Raw genomic sequence first — 20,435 nt, 5'->3', positions numbered from 1 at the left:
CTCCCATACCATAAAATCAGGAGGGACACCAAATATTACATCTCTCCTTGTGAAATGTGGGATGACCAGTGCTTGATTATCAATTATTGAACATATCAAATGAACAAGGAGACCTGAAAACCAACCACCAACTAGAACTTACCTTTGACAAAGTCAATACCAATAGGGAGAGCCTTTTCAGGTTCCTGGCTTAGTAAATAATACTTTATGGTGTCAAATACATTGCCATCTGCAAGGGCCTTTTCAGCCAACTCAATGCATTCTTCTACTGGGGGTAGATTGCACTAAAATTTATTGAAAGACAATGTTACTGAGACTTACAGGGATAAAAGCTATAGTACAGCACTCATTATTGCCACAATAATATCTGTCTGTTTCACCTATTAAAGTTGCCCAAAATATATGTAAATGAAATTGTTTATAAATGAAGTTATTTATGGAAATACTTTTCAAATTTTACTTTATGTTTTTTCACTTATTTTACATAGAGACCATAGTTTCCCCTTCTTCCTATCCTCCTGGTCATCCCACCTCTCCCTACTTAAAACCTTCCCCTCCCGCTCCTCCTCATATCCATTCAGAAAGGGGCAGGCCTCTCATGGGCTTAAACAAAGCATAGCATGTCAAGTTGAGGCAGGACCTAGGCCAAGCTCCTTCCCTTGCCTGAAGACCTAGTTAAGCACCAGAGACAGGTCCCTGTTTGGAGCCTTATAAAGAGACCAAGCTATACAACAGTCATAAGCATGCAGAGGGCCTAGGTTGGTCCCATGGAGCTCCCTAACTGTTAGCCCAGAGTCCATGTGCTCCCACCAGCTCAGGTCAGCTGTCTCTGTGGGTTCCTCCATCATGACTGTGACACCCCTGGCTCATATAATGCCTCCTCCCTTTCTTCAGGAGAACTCCTGGAGCTCAGCCCAGTGCTTGGTTATGGATCTCTGCATTGGCTTTCATCAGTTACTGGATAGAATATCTATGATGACAATTAGGGTAGACACCAATCCGATTACAGTAGATGCCTCTTACCACAGGCATTTTAATTTAAACTAAGAGTTTCTAGTGGTATTTACAAAAATGAAACACAGATGATTTTCGCTTCAAAAATTTTATTTATCTTTAGACTTTTTTTTTTACTTATTTTATGTGTGTACTTTGTGAGTTATGACACACATGCAGAGGTCAGAGGGCAAGTTACATCCATCATCTTACTCCTACCATGTGGGAAACAGGGATTGAATTCAGGTCATTAGAATTGAGGACAGGCACCCTTACTCACAATCCATCTCCACAGTGCTAATCTCTTAGATAATTTTCAGACAGGAATTCAAAGAACAGAAAATATACGAGGAATATTTGAAAATCTCCAACAATGACACAAACATTATTTCCCATAATATCAGATATGGACACACATATACACATTTACTCTATAACAAATTTATGCTTTTGATCTGTGTGTGTTAACATAATAATAAGTAACTAAATGATGAGTATTACTAATTGGGAAAAAAAACTTCAAACTTGAAAATTAAAACAAGGCCTTCTGGTGCCCTGCTCAGAGCCTACTGAGGCCTGAGGACTTTGGTCTCAAGGGGAGGGGAGAGGGGGGCATTCCAGCAAACTAAACCATCCAGAGTCTGCCCACCTTGTAGTGATAGTCCTGCCTCCACCCAAAGGAAGAGGAAAGCCATCAGAGTATGGGACCTGCTTGCACCCACTGGAAGAGAACCTTGGACCCGTATCCACCAGGAGGAGAGACCCCACTGGCACCCACTGGAAGAAGGAATGGGAAGAGGACAGTATAAGAACACATTCAGCAACAGGAAGGATTAATATGATGCCACCAAAGTCTAGGGACTCCACACCAGCAGGATCTTGTAGGGGAAAAGGGTCAGACAAAGAAACACGTCCTGAGCAGAGCCAAAGAAACACACTTTGGCCTGCAACCAGAACCAAAGAAATGCACCCTGACCCTGAAACCAGTGCCAAAGAAATACACTGTCCCTGGAATCAGAGCCAGTAAAAGAAATAAACCCTGGCCCTAAAACTAGACCCAACAGACTAAAAAGGACCAGTGAAAGAAACACACTTTGGCCCTGAAACCATAAGCGAAATCTAACCCTAAACCTGTGCAGAAAACTAACAGATACCTGAGCAGGAGATCTAGCCATCCTTAACTCAAGAGATTGAAATCTGGTCAATCCCCAACCTGGAAAAACCCCGCCCCCTAAAAGTCCCTGTATAAACCCTGTGTCTGTTCAGCTTGGAGCTGTTTGGACTGCCAGGCTGTCCTCTACCACTTTGGTAGAGGCAGCCACTCTCCTGGATTCTTCCCTCCCAATAAATCTCTTGAATGAGGTTTGGGTGAAGACCTTCTTTTGCAACAGAGCAAGACAACCCTGGGCAGAGCAGAGCAGAGAAGAGCATGGCTGTAACACTCTCCCACGGAGTAGAGCTGAACTGTAACAACTTCCCTGGGGAAGCCCTTTCCTGCTGGAGCAGAGGTGATACACTGGGAAAACCTTCCAGCTGGTAAAACCCTCTCCTGCAGGAACAGAGCTGATATACTGGGGAAGCCTTCCCTGAAGCAACGCTAGAAGCTGCTATGCTTACTGTGACCTGTGGTATTCCTTGGCTCCCAAGTTCCAGGATACCTTTCCATCTGAGCTGTGTAACACTCAGTATTCTGAGACTCCTGGGTGCCAGAATACCTGTCCCATCTGATCCGACCAGACGCTTACAGACCAGAACATCCCAACATAGATAAAGCAGAAGAGAACGACCCTACAAACAACTTTTATAAAGATGATAGGGACCCTCAAAGAGGAAATAAGAAAATCCTTTAAAGCAACGGAAGAGAAAAACAAACAAAAAATTCAAGAAGTGGAGGAAAAGACAAACCAAAAATTAAAGAAATAAACAAATCTCTTAAGGAAAACAAGGAAAGCCAATAAAAAAACAACCAAACAAGTGAAGGAAACAATTCAAAAAGGGCAAGGATTGAAAGCTGAAATAGAGCCAACAAAACAAAACAAATAAACAACAACAACAAAACACCACACAGTCTGAGGGAATGCTTGAAATAGAAAGGCTGGGTAACCAATCAGGAACTACAGATGTAAGCATAACCAACAGAATACAAGAGATGGAAGAAAGAATCTCAGGCATTGAAGATACACTAGGAGAAATAGATTCATCGACTAATGAAAATCTTAAGTCCAACAAATGCCTAAGACAAAACATCCAGGAAATATGGGACACCATAAAAGGCCAAACCTAAGAAGAATATGTATAGAAAGTGAAGAAACCTACCTCAAAAATGCAGAAAACATACTCAACAAAATCGTAGACGAAAACTTGGTGAACCTAAAGAAATACTTGCCAATGAAAGTACAAATAGAGTTGACCACAAAAGAAAATCCCCTTACCACATAATAATCAAAAACCCAAAAATACAGAATAAAGAAAGAATATTAAGAGCAGCAAAGGAAAACGGCCAAGTAACATATAAAGGCAAACCTATGAGAATTGCATCTGAATTCTCCATAGAAACTCTGAAATCCAGAAGGTCCTGGATAGATATTCTACCAACACTAATAGATCATGGATGCTAGGCCAGACTATTATACCTAGCAAAGCTTTCAACCACTATAGATAGATAAAACAAGATATTCCATGACAAAACCAGATTTAAACAATATATATCCACTAATCCAGCCCAACAGATAGTTCTGGAAGGAAAACTCAAACCCAAGCAAGTTAACTACACAAACAAAAACATAGGCAATAGATAATCCCACTTTACCAAAAGCCAAAAGAAAAAAGCAGGGTAAATCCACACACAATAACAACAACAACAACAAATCCAAAACAAACAAGAATTAACAATCAACTGTCATTAATATCCCTCAATATTAATGGTCTTAACTCCTAAAAAAAGACACAGGCTAGCAGCATGGATATTGAAGACAGAATCAATCCTTCTGCTGCATACAAGAAACACATTTCAATTTCTGAGGTAGATATTACCTCAGAATTAAGGGTTGGGAAAAGATTTTCCAATCAAATGGGCCCAAGAAACAAGCTGGTGTAGCAATCCTAATATCTAACAAATTAGACTTCATACTAAAATCTATCAAAAGAGATAAAGGAGGTCATTTGCTATTCATCAAAGGAGAAACCCATCAAGATGAAGTCTCAAATCTGAACATCTATGCCCTAAATACAAAGGCATCCACATTCATAAAAGGAACATTACTAAAACTCAAATCACACATAAAACCTCACACAGTTATACTGGGAGACGTCAACAGCACACTCTCACCATTAGAAAGGACCACCAGACAGAAGCTTAACAAAGAAACAAAGGAACTAACAGAAGTTATGACCCAATTGGGTTTTACAGACATCTATAGAACCTTCCATCCAAACACAAAAGAATATACCTTCTTCTCAGTGCCACATGGAACTTTCTCTAAAATCAGCCACATACTCGGCAACAGGCAAACCTCAACAGAAAACAAAACAAAACAAAACAAAACAACAACAACAAAAAACAGAATAACTCCCTGTATATTATCAGACCACCATGCTTTAAAGTTAGAATTCAACAACAACACAAATTGCAAAAACCCTACAAAATCATGGAAATTGAACAATGGGCAGTTGCACCATTCCTGGGTCAATGGAGCAATTAAAAAAAAGAAATTAAAGAATTCCTAGAATTCAATGAGAATGAAGACAGAACATATCAAAATTTATGGGCCACTTTAAAAGCAGTGCTAAGAGGAGAGTTCATAGCACTATGTGCCCACATGAAGAAACGAGATTAGTCACACTAGAGAATTAACAGCACAAGTGAAAGCTTTAGAACAAAAAGAAGCAAACTCACCTGGAAGAATAGATGCCAGGAAATAATCAAATGGGGGCTGAAATCAATAAAGTAGAGACTGAGCAAACAATGCAAAGAAGCAATGTAACAAAGAGTTGGTTCTTTGAGAAAATCAACAAGATAGACAAACCTTTATCCAAACTAACAAAAAGGCAGAGAGGCAGCATGCAAATTAACAAAATCAGAAATGAAATGGGGGACATAACAATGGACATTAAGGAAACCCAGGGAATCTTCAGGTCATACTTTGAAAACCTGTACTCCACAAAATTTGAAAATTTAAAGGAAATGGAAAATTTTCTGGACAGATATCACTTACCCAAAATTAAATTAAGAACAAGTGAGCAACTTAAATAGATGTATAACCCTGAATGAAATAGAAGCAGTCATTAAAATCTCCTACCAAAAAAGGTCAGGAAGAGATGGTTTCAGTGCAGAATTCTACCAAATATTCAACAAACAGTTAATACCAATACTCCTTAAAGTGTTCCACACAATAGAAGCAGAAGTGTCATTGCCAAAGTCTTTTTAAGAGGCTACAATTACCTTGGTACTGAAGCCACACAAAGACACAACTAAGAAAGAGAAATACAGACTAATCTTACTCAAGAACTTTGATGCAAAAATACTCAATAAAATACTGGCAAATTGAATCCAAGAACACATCAGAAAAATCATCCACCATGATCAAGCAGGCTTCATCCCCAGGATGAAGGGTTGGTTCAACATACAAAATTCCATCAATGTAACCCACCATATAAACAAACTGAAAGAGAAAAATCACATGATCATCTCAGTAGATGCTGTGAAAGCCTTTGACAAAATCCAACACCCCTTCATGATAAAGGTCTTGGAGGGTCAGGGATAACAGGAACATACCTAAACATAATAAAAGCCATACATCAAGCCAACAGCCAATATCAAACTAAATGGAGAGAAACTCAATGTGATTCCTCTAAAATCAGGAACAAGACAAGGCTGTCCACTCTCTCCATATCTCTTCAGTATTGCACTTGAAGTTCCAGCTAGAGCAATAAGACAACAAAAGGAGATGAAGGGGATACAAATTGGAAAAGAAGAAGTCAAACTTGCACTACTTGAAGATAATATGATAGTTTACATAAGTGACCTGAAAAACTGTACCAGGGAACTCCTACAGCTGATAGTGACCTTCAGCAAAGTGGCAGGATACAAGATAAACTCAAAAAATCTGTATCCCTACTATATACCGATGACACATTGGTGGAGAAAGAAATCAGAGAAACATCACCCTTTATAATAGCATGGGTTACGCTAACCAAACAAGGGAAAGACCTGTATAGTAAGAACTTTGAGTCTTTAAAGAAAGAAATTAAAGAAGATACCAAAAAATGGAAAGATCTCCCATGCTCTTGGATAGGTAGGATCTACATAGTAAAAATGGCAATCTTGCCAAAAGCAATCTACAGATTCAATGCAATCCCCATCAAAATCCCAGCACAATTATTCACAGACCTTGAAAGAACAATACTCAACTTCATGTGGAAAAGCAAAAGACCCAAGATAGCCAAACATCCCTGTACAATAAAGGAACTCCAGGGGGCATCACCTTCCCTAACTTTAAGCTCTATTATAGAGCTATAATCTTGAAAACAGCTTGGTACTGGCACAAAAATAGACAGGTAAACCTACAGAATTGAATTGAAAACCCTGATATTAAGCCACACACCTACGAACACCTGATTTTTGACACAGAAGCTGAAATTACACAATAGAAAAAAGAAAGCATCTTCAATAAACGGTGCTGGCATAACTGGATGGTGGCATACAGAAGACTGCAGATAGATCCATGTCTATTTCCATGCACAAAACTTAAGTCCAAATGGATCAAAGGCCACACTGAACCTCTTAGAAGAAAAAGTGGGAGGTAGCCTTGAATGAATTGGTGCAGGAGCTGTTTCCTGAACATAACACCAGTAGTATAGACACTGAGATCAACAATTAATGAATGGGACCTCCTGAAACTGAGAAGCTTCTGTAAGACAGAGGACATAATCAACAAGACAAAAAGGCAGCCCACAGAATAGGAAAAGATATTCATCAACCCCACATCTGACAGAGGGCTGATTTCCAAAATATTCACAGAACTCAAGAAACTAGTCACCAAAATACCAAATAATCCAATTAAAAATTGGGGTGCAGAACTAAATAGAGAATTCTCAGTAGAGGAATCGAAAATGGGTGAAAGACACTTAAGAAAGTATTCAACATCCTTACCCATCAGGGAAATACAAATCAAAACAACTCTGAGATACCTCTGATCTTGCACCTGTCAGAATGGCTAAAATTCAAAACACCAATGGAAGTTTGTGCTGGAGAGGATGTGGAGAAAGGGGAACACTCCTCCACTGCTGGAGGCAGTGCCAACTCATACAGCCACTTTAGAAATCAGTATAGTGGCACCTCTGGAAAATGGGAATCAGTCTACCTCAAGATACAGCAATTCCACTCTTAGGCATAAACCCAAAAGATGCACATTCATACAATAAGGTTATCTGTTCAACCATGTTCATAGCAGCATTATTTGTAGTAGCCAGAACCTGGAAGCAACCTAGATGACCCCAACTGAAGAATGGATACAGAAAGTGTGGTACATTTACACAATGGAGTATTACTCAGCTGAAAAAAACAATGGAATCTTGGAATTCACAGTCAAATGGATGGAACTAGAAGAAACCATCCTGAATGAGGTAACCAAGTCACAAAAAGACAAACATGGTGAGTATCTACTCATATATGGATATTAAATTTAGAGCAAAGGATTACTAGCCTACAATCCACACTGCCAGAGAAGCTAGGAAACAAGGATGATCCTAAGAGAGACACACATGGTCCCTGGAGAATAGGAAAGGGACAAGATCTCCTGAGCAAATTGGGAGCAAGGGGGCGCAGGAGAGAGAGGTATGAGTGAGGGAGAGAGGGAGGAGAGAGGAGGACATGAGGGAGCAAGAGGATTGAGTAGGGGGAAGAATAGAGGAGAGCAAGATAAGAGATACCATATTAGAGGGAGCCATTATAGATTTAAAGAGAAATCTAACACTAGGGGAATTTCCAGAGATCTACAAGGATGACACTAACAATCTAAGCAATAGTGGAGAGGCTACCTTAAGGCTGCCCTTCCCCGATAATGAGATTGATAACTACCTTATATGCCATCCTAGAGCCTTCATCCAGTAGTTGATGGAAGCAGAAGGAGACACCCACAACTAAACCTTGATGTGAACTAAAATCCAATTGCAGAGAAGGACTGATGAGCAAAGTGGTTAAGATCAAACTGGTGAAACCCACAGAAACAGCTGACCTGAACAAGAGGGAGCTCATGGACCCCAGACTGATCGCTGGGAAACCAGCATAGGACTGATCCAGACCCCCTGAACGTGGGTGTCAGTTTGGAGATCTGGGCAGTCCATGCGGCCGGTAGTAATGGATCAGTATTTATCCTTAGTGTATAAATGGACTTTGGGAGTCCATTCCACACAGAGGGATACTCTCTCAGCCTAGACTCATGGAGGAGGGTACAGGCCCTGCTCTAATGATGTGACAGACTTTCAAGATTCCCCCATGGAAGTCCTCACCCTTTCTGGGAGGGGCAGAAAGGGGATGGGATAGGGGGGCAGTGAGGCCAGGGGAGGAGGGGAGGGTGAGGAAACTGGGATTGGCATGTAAAACAAGATTGTTTCTAATTTAAATAAAAAAGAAAAAATATATGAAACAAAATTTTGTTACTTTGAAAGTTAAGGATGAGGAAATATGGTTCACTTTTTTTTTTCCTTAAACACCGTAGTATTTTTGGCTGTATGTAGTAGTGTACACCTTTAATCCTAGCACTGAGAAGGCAGAGGCATATGGATCTCTGTGAATTTGAGTCCATCCTGGTCAGCATAGTGAGGTCAATGACAGCCAGAGCTCCATAGTGAGACTCTGTTTCAAACGTAAATCTAGTATTTTCTTACATGTGTTATAGCAATATATACATTATCGGTTACTTTTGAAATGAAACCTTTTCACACTATTAAACTACTCACACTATTAAAAAGTCTCATGAGATTTTATTAATGTTAATGTTATTAAATATTACTAAAAATATACTCTAATTTGTATGAATAATCTCTTGTGTTAAGCACTTTGGCTCTTTTTATATGTAATATTGGTAATTAGATTCTGGCAGTCATTGAATAGTACATATGTAATTCATTGATTTTTTTTTTAAAGCTATTAATGGGGTAGTGTGATAGCTCAGTCAATAAAGCACATGGCTTGTAATCATGAGGTCCTGAATTTGGCTCTGCAGGACTTGTATGAAAGGCCAGCATATCAGTCTTGCTTATAGTATCAGCACTGTAGAGATGGAGACAGGAAGAATCCTGGAGTTCACTGGTCAGCCAGTCTAGACAACCAGTGAGATCTATAGGTCCCATGAATGACTTTCTAAAGACAAAAATGTAGGATCAATAGAGAAAAACATCAGATATTGTGCTGTGACTTCCTGAGGTATGTGTGTGTCACACACACACACACACACACACACACACACACACACACACACACACAGAGAGAGAGAGAGAGAGAGAGAGAGAGAGAGAGAGAGAGAGAGAATGAGAGAGAGAGAGAGAGAGAGAGAGAGAGAGAGAGATTAAAATACTGTCTCAACTTGTAAACAAGCCTTCAGATACAAAATGGTACAGGAGAAAGGACAAAGAGTTGGTTACATTGTTTGGAGTTGAAATTTCCAACCCATCTTCAATTAATTTGGGCAGATTGTGTACTTCTGCGAGTTTTCTTTCTGTGTAAAAATTATATGTATATAATTTTTACACAGAAAGAAAACTCGCAGAAATATATATATATATATATATATATATATATATATATATATCAAATCTATTTGTATATCTATTCCAAGGCCTGAATAGAAGTCAATAATACTTCTTCCTTTGGGTTATTGTATTTGTTGAGTCACTAGGTATCCCAAAGTGACCATGTGCTTATTTAATTTTTGTTATGAATTTCTATTTGATTGAACCCAAATTATAGCATTTACTCAAATCATAGTATTTCATTCCAGGCTAGATTCATTAATGTATCACCAGCTACCTTCTTGTGAAGATCATTTATCTCTTCATTGCACCCTGGGTAGAAGGCACAGAGTTTTACTAACTGTGCTTTGCTATCAGGAGTCATCAGTAGAAGATCAGCTGCCAAGTTCCTGTTTGTATAACAAAGGAGAAAACCTCAATGATCCAAAAATAGATTCACAAGCATTTCAAAGAATGGAGACTAATACAATGCTTCTCCATCTGCCTGAAGTTTGCTTCACTGTCTCAAATACAAGTTACAGAAAACACATTATGAAGGATGAGTACATTATCAAAAGTTTACAAAATGCCAAATTTGCATAACTTAAGTTTTGGACTATAACACTCAGTTTTATTATTAGAGAAGAATTCTCTAGCAGACTATGCAAGTGTAGATAGGACTTTGGAGAAAATCATAAAGAGAAAGGGAACACATTTGCCCTCTTTATCATTGTCATCAACAATGGGAAGTTCTATTAGCCTGTGCTCTGACTCCACAGAATACTCAGCCATTTTAACTTTTTTGAATTCTGTTGTTCTGCATGCTTTTTAAGGTTTGGGAGGAAACCAAAGAAAGAAATATAGTTTAAAATATTTAAAAAGTTTTCAGCTAGTGTAAAAAATTGCTTACAGGGATATAATGATGTGGACTTGCTAACATTATGATAAAAGATATTCTCTATGAGAAGCTTTCCTCAAAGCAGTTAAGTGAGGACTGTTTTGTTTCAGGCATTACAGTTAAGGAGACACCAAATTTCCAGCGGCTCAAGATAATATCTAACTTTCAAGAATGGTACACACACACACACACACACACACACACACACACACAGTGTGCTTTTTTTGTACAACTTTTAATTATAAAATGACATATTTAAGCTTTAAAATTTTCTTATTCCTCATGGGAGCCTTTAACTGTTGGGGGGAGTGGATGGGCAGGGATGGGCTGTGAGGAGGTGAGAGGGGGGCAGGAGGAGGGATGGGAAGGAGAAGTTTGGTTGAAATGTAAAATAAAATTAAAAAAATAAATTTAATAAAAATATTCTTATTTTTCTATGCTTAGATTTTAAAATATATAACTTACTTATACAAATTGATATATTATAAACCAAATATTATTGAGATAGTCTTAAATACTTAAAATTGTGTGAATTTCTAAAATAACATGTTAAAAAGAACAAAACTAGACAGTACCTATATGAAACTGATGGGAAGCTGGAGAAAAGATATTGAATATTAATATCAGACAAACATCCTAAATACCAAGAGGCAAACAAAACTACATCAGTAAATGTAAACTACACAAACTTTTGATTTATGAAATTATGTCTAGCTACATTAAACTAAATAATTAAATTTTGTTGATTTCTAATCTGTATGATTCCAATAGCTATGCATTTCTTGTGAAAATTATCATACTAAGCATGACATTTTCCAGAATTTGAACTTTATTCTGGTTTCTGGTGTCTGGCTATGAAAAGGAAGAATACCAGGGTGTTGACACCAGGTAATGGAAGTTTGATTTTTGTTAGAAGGAAGTATGACAGATATCAGCTCATCGGCAGTTTTAAATTAAACATCTGGATAAAACAAAACTAATTAGCAATTAGCAATGATTTTATTTTTACTTTTTCTGTTTTTTCAAAAGAATATTTTTTACTTTTTAAAATTAGAATTACACCATTTATAATTTTTCCTCCATCCAAACTCCCATGTATTCTCCCCTCTCTCAAATTCATGTCCTATTTTTCTTTTTGTTATGTGCATACAAATAGAACCCAAAATGTATGAATACAACATTTCATGCAGATTAGATGTCATCTATGATCATGGAGTCAGCTATATTTGGAAATAAATCATTTGTATTAAATTTAAAAGTTTTTGATTTGAAAAATCATAGTAGACTATGTAGTTGATTGTTGCAGGCTTTTGACAGGGATGGGGGTCATTTGAAACTCTCACAGGATAGTTGATATTGGAAACAGTTGAGTCTATCATGGGGTACCATTATATTTGGTAGTGGGGTGTGCTCTTAAATCACTCTAAGTCATGAGTAAACTGTGAGTAATGATATCTTCAGTTTACTATCAAATTACAAGGTCAAGGAAAAAAAAGAAAGCATCTTTTCAATGAGGCATTGATATATTTTGGTAGTTAAGGGCACAAGCTTTATTGCTAGCTTGTTAATTTTGATCATGATTCACTGAGTCCACTGGCAAAACAGTATCTGCTCCACAAAACCCAGTAGTCAATGACATAGAAACTATTTAAACTACTGCCAGGTACCCAGTAAGAAGTTCAAACATGTTAGCTGTGCCCAAATCCATCCCCCGCTCCTCCTCCTCCTCCTCCTCCTCCTCCTCCTCCGCAGATGCATGGTTTAATACTGACGGTCATCCACAAATTTTATCAATTTGTTCACATAAAGTATGGACTAGGAAGAAGTCAAGGTCTTCATTAAAAAGTTTATTGAGAAATTCCCAAGGACTTATGTATTTTGGAGAAAGATAAAGTAAAATTCTGAAGATTTATATTTATTTCTTAGTTTTATGTGAATGTTTGTGTTTGAGTATAAATATGTGTGCCATGTGTACAGGTGCCCACAGAGGCCAGAAGGGGGCTTTGGAACTGGAGTTAGAGGTACTTGGAAACTGCTTGAAATGGGTGCTGGGAATTAAACGCATGTCTTCTGTAAGAAGAGTAATTACTCTTAACTGCTAGGCCTTCTCTCCAACCTCAAACAAACAAACAAACAAATTCTATAGTTATATTTAGTCAATAATTACCTATTGAATGACAGCATTGTATATTTTCTGAAAGTGCCTGCATAGTGACAGATTGTCTGACCTAAGAATAGGCTGATGTAAAACCGAATGAGAATACCTTAAACCCAGATTTTCATGTAAGCCCTGGGAAGCTCTAACTCTTGAAAGTACAGAGTTTGAACAAAGACTCCTCCAAGACTTCAGCTAATTTTCTCAGACTTAAAGTAAGATACAAAAGATATGATAAAAATAGATAGGAATAGATGTGAAAAATTTTAATAGTTGGAATTGGTGGTCCTAATAATGTGAAGAATATAGATTTATTTTCTCATGATATTGTAACACTTGAAGTATTACAAAATTATAACTAGTCTGCATCAGAAAGGGTCATGATAGATTTTATTCCCTTGCCATGATTTCTCAAATATATGTACATAGATAGATGATGTAGATATTATAGGGTTATAGAAAATCACACATAATGTACTTCACATTATCTTTTCAAAAGCAGTTTATCATTTTCTAAAATGCATACTATAACTGCACAATTACTCTTTCAATGAGAAGTTTCTTACCACATTGAAATCATCATGCATTTTCTTGCAAGTAACTGCAGGGCATAATGGGTTTCTGGGACTGCAGGTTCTCCTAGGACAGTGCCCACTGAGACAGCCAGCTCTAGTTCATTCCCACGGATCAGGTATGCCATAGCAAGCTTGTTTGTCAGAAAACAGTTCCTTCAGTTGCATAGATGCTTGGTGGAATGGTCATTTTCATCCAAGCTCATAAGCAGATAAATTAATATTAACCTAGATACTAATTTTATTAAATATATTGAATATACTATTTCAATTAAAGTACCTATACAATAATAATTTCCACTTTCAGAAGGAAAAACTGAAGCTGACTGTGAGAAATACAGAATGCTAGTGATGGAATGTAAGACTTCATACATGCTAATCAAGTGTTTCATCAATGAGCCATGATCCCAATCCTTTTTGCTCCTATAATACTGTCCAGTGTCTTGAACATGTCACGTGGTCTCCATCAGAAGAGAACATAAAATCTTTAAAGTTCTTCTAGATTATGCAACAATACTAAATTATTGCCTAGGTTGTTACAAATATTTATCTGGTAAGAGAAATAGATAGAACAAGACAACATACAGTACATAGTATGTTTGTGACTAATTCACCATGACAACTTGGAAGCATGCAACACCGAATGAATGACATCTGGTCTTCCCCTCTCAAGCACTACGACATATCTGAGAGCTATTCAGCCATATCAGGGTTCTCAGCCTTCCTAATGGTGCAATGCTTCAATACAGTTCCTCATGTTATGGTGTGCCCCAACCACACATTGTTTTGTTGGTACTTCAAAAGTGTAATTTTGCTACTGTTATGGATTATAATGTAAGTGTCTGTTTTTCAATGGTCTTAGGTAAGCCCTAAAAAGATCAGTTGAACCTCATCAAAGGGGTCACAGACCTATAGTTTGAGAACCCCAGAGTTTTAGGCACCACTTTAAATTTTTGTACCTCAATATCATCTACAGCAAGGTGGCAGCATGCAGCCAACACTGCCCGGCCATCCTGAAAATACCATTCTGCCAGCTCATTTATGACTTTGTGTAGGAGCCTAGAAAGGAAAAAAAAAGTAACCAGTATTTACTATTAATTCTATCATAATTGTGAATTAATGCACCTTCTAAGGTGATTAAGAGAACAAACAGTTCAGTTTACAGTCTTGTTTTACATTTGAGCCTGATTTGAGATTTCAGTCAGGAAATAAGTCTTTTAGAAAGTGTGATATAAAGCCCTTCCCAGTCTTGGTCCCTACAAACCTCAACAGAAAGGCTTGGGGAGTCATGACATGACTGTGTTGTCTACCATTCTGTATCAGATATTTTGTTACAGCAGACTGTAGAAAGGTTGAACTGCAACAATTAATAAATGGGACCTGCTGAAATGGGGAAGCTTCTATAAGGCAAAGGACACAGACAATAAGACAAAATGGCAGCCCATAGACTGGGAAAAGATATTCACCAACCCCACATCTGAGAGAGAGCTGATCTCCAAAATTTACAAGAAGTTAGTTTTCAAAACACCAAATAATCCAATTAGAAAGAGGGGTTCAGAGAATTCTCACTAGAGGAAAATAAAATGGCTGAAAGACACATAAGAAAATGCTCACCGTCCCTAGCCATCAGGGAAATGCAAATCAAAACAACTCTGAGATACTATCTTGCACCTGTCAGAATGGCTAAAATCAAAAACACCAATGGCAGTTTGTGCTGAAGAGGACGTGGAGAAAGGGGAACACTCCTCCACTGCTGGTGGGAGTGCCAACTCTTACAGCCACTTTGTACATCAGTATGGCAACTCCTCAAGAAAATGGGAATCAGTTTACCACAAGATCCAGCAATTTCAGTCTTAGGCATATACCCAAAAGATGCACATTCAGGACATCTGTTCAACCATGTTCATTGCAGCATTATTTGTAATAGCCAGAACCTGGAAGCAACCTAGATGCCCCCCAACTGAAGAATGGATCCAGAAAATGTGGTACATTTACACAATGGAGGGTGGTAAAAAACAATAGAATCTTGAAATTTACAGGCAAATGGATGGAACTAGAAGAAACCATTCTGAGCGAGGTAATCCAGCCACAAAGAGACAAACATGGTATGTACTTACTCATATGTGGATTTTAGATGTAGAAGAAAGGATTACCAGCCTACAATCTACACTGCCAGAGAAGCTAGTAAACAAAGAGAACCCTAAGAGAGACATACATGGTCTCCTAGAGAAGGGGAAAGGGACAAGATCTCCTGAGCAATTTGGGAGCATGGGGGGAGGGGAGAGGCAGCTAGGAGAATGAGAAGGGGAGAAGAGGAGTGTGAGGAGGACCTGAGGGAGCAGGAAGGTTGAGTTGGGGGAAGAATAGAGGAGAACAATATAAGAGATACCATAATAGAAGGAGCCATTATAGGTTTATAGATAAATCAGGCATTAGGGAAATGTCCCTATAAGGACGACACCAGCCAACAATTTAAGCAACAGTGGATTGGCTGCCTTAAATGCCCTCCCCTGATAATGAGATTGATGACTAACTTATATGCCATCTTAGAGCCTTTATCCAGCAGCTGGTGGAAGTAGAAGCAGACACCCACAGCTAAACACTGTACTGAACTGGAACCCAGTTGCAGAGAGGCAGGAGTGATGAGCAAAGGGGTAAAGACCAGGCTGGTGAAAACCCACAGAAACAGTTGACCTGAACAAGGGGGAGCTCATGGTACCTAGACTGATAGCCGGGAAACCAGCATAGGACTGATCTGGAACCCATGAACCTGGGTGTCAGTGAGGAGGCCTTGGAAATCTCTGGGGCCTCTTGTGGTAGATCAGTACTTATCCCTAGCATAGGAATGGACTTTGGGAACCCATTCCACGTAGAGGGATGCTCTCTCAGTCTAGACATATGGGAGAGGGCCTAGGCCCTATCCCATCAGATATGACAGATTCTAAAGATCCCTCATGGAAGGCCTCCCCTCCCTGGGGAGCAGAAAGGGGATGGGATAGGTAGGGTGTTAGTGGGGGGAGGAGAGGAGGGGAGGGAGAGGGAACTTGGATTGACATGTCAAACAATCTTGTTTCTAATTTAAATTAAAAATGGAAAAAAAGAAAGGTTAAAATAACATTTTCTGGGAGTGAGGTTCGAGACAGGGTTTCTCTGTGGCTTTGGAGGCTGTCTTTGAACTAGTTCTTGTATACAGGCTGGTCTGGAACTCACAGAGATCTGCCTGCCTCTGCCTCCTGCGTGTTGGGATTAAATGTGTGTGCCAACAACACTGCCCAGCAGAAATGACATTTTTAAAATAATTTAATTACTATCCATGATGTGGCATCTTTAACATGCCAAGTTCAGAAGAAAGAAAGCAAAGAACAGCAGCTAAGACACACACGAAAAGAAACACTTGTTTAACATTTCACAATTTTTTGTTACATGGTGGATCGCCTAAAAAATAAGTCTAATATTGTTTGGTAAATTAATAGGATTTAGAAAAGTCACAGGGAAGACAGATAAGCAACATAATTAAAGAAAAGGTTGAAAGTCTTTACTATAAGTCATAACCTTTTACAAGAATTTCTTCTTTAGGAGAAAGTTAAATGGTATTCTAGGCACTAACATTGGCAAATGTGGTTACCAGGAGATTTGTATATTGTGCATTCTGCCTTTTACAACAAAGCCACCCTCATTTACTGTATGTCTTGCACTGTTTTAAAACTAGTTAGGTGTTCCTATTTTCTCCCCAAGGAAGCTCTAAGAGTGGGTAGAGGCTGTGTCTACCTGCCCAACAGTTTTTCATTCATTCACAGGGATGGATTTCCTCATAGAGCTAGATGATGGCAAGGAATGCATATGAACACTAGGCAGCAATTGCTTGCTTCACAAAAAGAGGCTGAATGGCCTCACTTTCAAAATGTCCAAATGGAAAAACAGCCACAACATAATGACCCAAAACAAAGGCAAATCACTCACTCATTAAAATCTTCTTTGTAGATATCATCAGAAGATGAAGCTCCTTTCGGTGTAGAAATATGTAAGGGTTGCATATTTCCTTCACAGGCAGCCTAGAATTCAGTTGGAGTTTTAATTAACCATTAGAAAATTACTAACAACCAACTTCAGATCATTTTGTAAAAGATGATATACTGACTCATCCCTCCCTATGTATGGGATGGGGTGGGTGGGTATGGGTGTATTTGCGTGAATCTGTGTACAGGTATGTGGCCATGCAGAAAACATCACTTTAGGGGTGGGTTCTTTCCTTCCACCTAATTTTGATGCTCAGCCTCTCTAGTTTCTGTCACTGCACTGCACTGCACACTCTGGCTTCTGGCTGATCATCTTGTCTTAGCCGCTTATCTTGCAATAAGAGTGCTTGGCTAGAGACAACATCAACCACATTGGCTTAGTCAGTGAGTTTCAGGAAGCAAACTCAGGTTGCAGGGGCTTTGTGTGAAAATCACTTTCCTACATGGAGCTTACCCTCTGGGCACAGGCTATTGTCTTGAACAAATTATACTTAAACCATGTTTGCAGTTTACAGTAGGTTTTGTAAACAACCTTAGAATTTAAAAAAGGAGACAATATTAACTATTTTTTGAGTACCAACATCAAATGTCAAATTTTAAAAGGGATGATCACAGCAGAGATGGCTGCAGGTAAACACATGTTTATTGGCCTTGTAAAGTCTAGAATGAGTCCAATGTGACCAGGCTAGGATAGCATGTCTGAAGCGTCAGGACAGAAGGCTGGGAAAGTGCGCTGACTACAACAAACTGTCTGTTCTTGTCCATCAAATGCAGGCAAACTGAACAACATGGCTTTCTCCATTCTCCATATCCAGCCACAATGCATTTTACCTGGCATGCCTATGTGATTATACCTGTGCAACAAGCAGAGCTTCTTTAAGCTGACCTCTGGACACAAAAAAATCGACGAGTTTTCTCACATCACCAGTGGCTATACAGTAAGGAATGACATCATCCTTATCTTCCTGAATTAATTGATCAGCTCTCCTGAAGAGATAAAGACTATCTTTAATTAAATTGAAATATTAGTTTTGAGGTTTTTTTCAATTAGAATGATATTTTCAAAAATATGTCCTAAATTTCTAGATTTCATAAAGACTGAAGTTCATATTTTAAACATAGTTTTTATAAGGAATATAAATAAAAGCTCTATAAAATACTTGATTTTTCCCTTAGAACACTTTAATCTATCTACTCTGTCTGTCTGTCTGTAAGTCTGTCTGTCTGTATATCTATCTAATTAGAGAAAGGGTCATATGTTTCCCAGTCTAGTTTTGAACTCACTATATAGCTGAGCATAACCCTGAACTTATTTTCTTCTACTTCCATGTCTAGAGTTCTGGGATTGCAGGCATGTACCACTTGCCCAATTTGTAGGGTGCTAGGGATCGATCCCAGGGATTTGTATGTTCTAGAAAAGCTCCTGCCAATAGAGTAACATTTAAGAAATAGAAGAAGAAATCAGATATTGGCTTTTTAAGATAAAGTTGGAGGTTTTTTTCTACATTCCAATCTGCTCCTCCTGTCTTATTCAACATATTCTAATCTTGTTTTATCTCTTTTCTGCCCAAAACTTTTGACCTTTCAACTCTTACAAAGGAAAATAATATCCTAATGAGGTCCAGCTTTCTTGTAGGGACTACAGAAGTAATATTACCTATTTGGGTCTTTTCAAATCTCAAGACCCAAGAACTCTTTATTCAATCCCTCATGTCTATTACTGCAGCCAGGAACTTTAACTCTGAAACATGTCAAATTTGCCAGCCTGTCTTCCTCCCTATCACTGTGCAATGCTTGCATGCCACCATTGTCCTCTGGAGCAGAGGGAAGAAGCAGATGCCACTATGCTCTCCTCATGTCTGTTATTGACTTTCTCCAATCTGCCTCATTCTTCAGCTTATGCGAATTTTTTACATGGAAGTTTGAGTTGGTCCATTTCTATGCTGTTTAAGATCCTTTAAAGTCTTCTGTTGGTCTTAGGAACAAAAAAACAAATGTTCAAAAGCCCAGAACAGTTAGGTTTTTATTCTTTACCATTCCCATTAGGGACTCACACCTAAACACCCCAGCTACAACAGAACCCTTTAATTTCTTTTCCATACTGGCTAAGTCTCAAACACTTTTTCTAGTGCTTTCTATTAGCTTCTTTTTATTTGTGGTAGCTAGTGCAAATATAAGTCTATTCCTGATGTCTTCTTTTATAATATATTTGAAGGTTGGTAACATTTATCTCATAAATATCTACCATCAAAAACATTATATTCAAATTTTAATATGATAAAGGTGCTACAAAAGAATATTGACAGTTATGAAATACAAAATACTGTTTAGTTTTGACTGCTATTAACAATGAGTGGGTGACTGACTATACCTTGATCCTAAGTGACTTTCACTTAAGTTTACATTGAGGCAAAGTAGTGTTTTATGTAATAAGTCACTGCTAACTTGACTTTATTAAGCATTCATAGAAACAGTGTCATTCCAAGTGTGTTGATAAAGTACAGAAATGATCTGCCATTCTGGGAGCTTGAAGGCTCAAGCAAATGGCATACTTATCCTATTTCTGGAAGACTGGATGCTAGCCAACAGTCTACTTTCCCATGGCAAATTGTACACACCCTTCAAGCTATCATGCTTAGCCTTTACTAATTTTAATTTGTGGGCATGACTAGAAATAGGATGTTTCCTAAACCAAGTCTTAAAGGAAAAAAAAAACTCTCAAATTTATCTTCATAATAGCAAAAGAAAGATAATTACTCTTGAACAGTACTCCACTGGCTTAGCACAGAGATTAGCACATAACCACATAATGGGTATAAAATAAACAGCTGCTGATGGTAGATTAGATAAAATGTGTTCTGAGTAAAAATGTGCTCCAAAAAGCATTCATTTAACTCTTAGCATGTGAGACATGTGAATGCAATATTACAATTCAATACCACCTTTTCCTATGTACTCTACTAAATCAGGATAAGGTAGGCAGGAATTCCAGTATGAATATTTTTAAAAGAAAAATTAAATTTGGTCAAAGGGACACAGTGGATAAATCAAGTGAGAGCAGCGATGCATCT

At 38.2% G+C, this 20,435-nt stretch overlaps 1 protein-coding gene across 7 annotated transcripts in view; it reads right to left on the bottom strand.

Moving 5' to 3' along the window:
• The window catches only part of Wdr17 (WD repeat domain 17), a 68,810-nt gene that overhangs the window by 7,014 nt on the left and 41,361 nt on the right, over window positions 1-20,435 (bottom strand). For 4 of the 7 annotated variants that reach the window (XM_035452822.1, XM_035452824.1, XM_035452826.1 and 1 more), the window contains 7 exons: window positions 18,219-18,351; window positions 17,309-17,400; window positions 14,308-14,407; window positions 13,343-13,482; window positions 11,197-11,217; window positions 10,022-10,133; window positions 143-284 (listed from right to left, as the gene is read on the bottom strand). In XM_035452822.1, coding sequence (XP_035308713.1) covers window positions 143-284; window positions 10,022-10,133; window positions 11,197-11,217; window positions 13,343-13,482; window positions 14,308-14,407; window positions 17,309-17,400; window positions 18,219-18,351 — 740 coding nt within the window. Of the gene's footprint in view, window positions 1-142; window positions 285-10,021; window positions 10,159-11,196; window positions 11,218-13,342; window positions 13,483-14,307; window positions 14,408-17,308; window positions 17,401-18,218; window positions 18,352-20,435 lie in introns of all 7 variants that reach the window. The other 3 variants (XM_035452823.1, XM_035452827.1, XM_035452828.1) reach the window with 2 other exon arrangements.

The sequence above is a fragment of the Cricetulus griseus genome (assembly GCF_003668045.3).
Source record: "Cricetulus griseus strain 17A/GY chromosome 1 unlocalized genomic scaffold, alternate assembly CriGri-PICRH-1.0 chr1_1, whole genome shotgun sequence".
In the NCBI taxonomy this organism is placed as follows: Eukaryota; Metazoa; Chordata; class Mammalia; order Rodentia; family Cricetidae; genus Cricetulus; species Cricetulus griseus.
The sequence above is the reverse complement of the archived record's forward strand: the minus strand, read 5'-3'. Positions and strand labels throughout refer to the sequence as shown.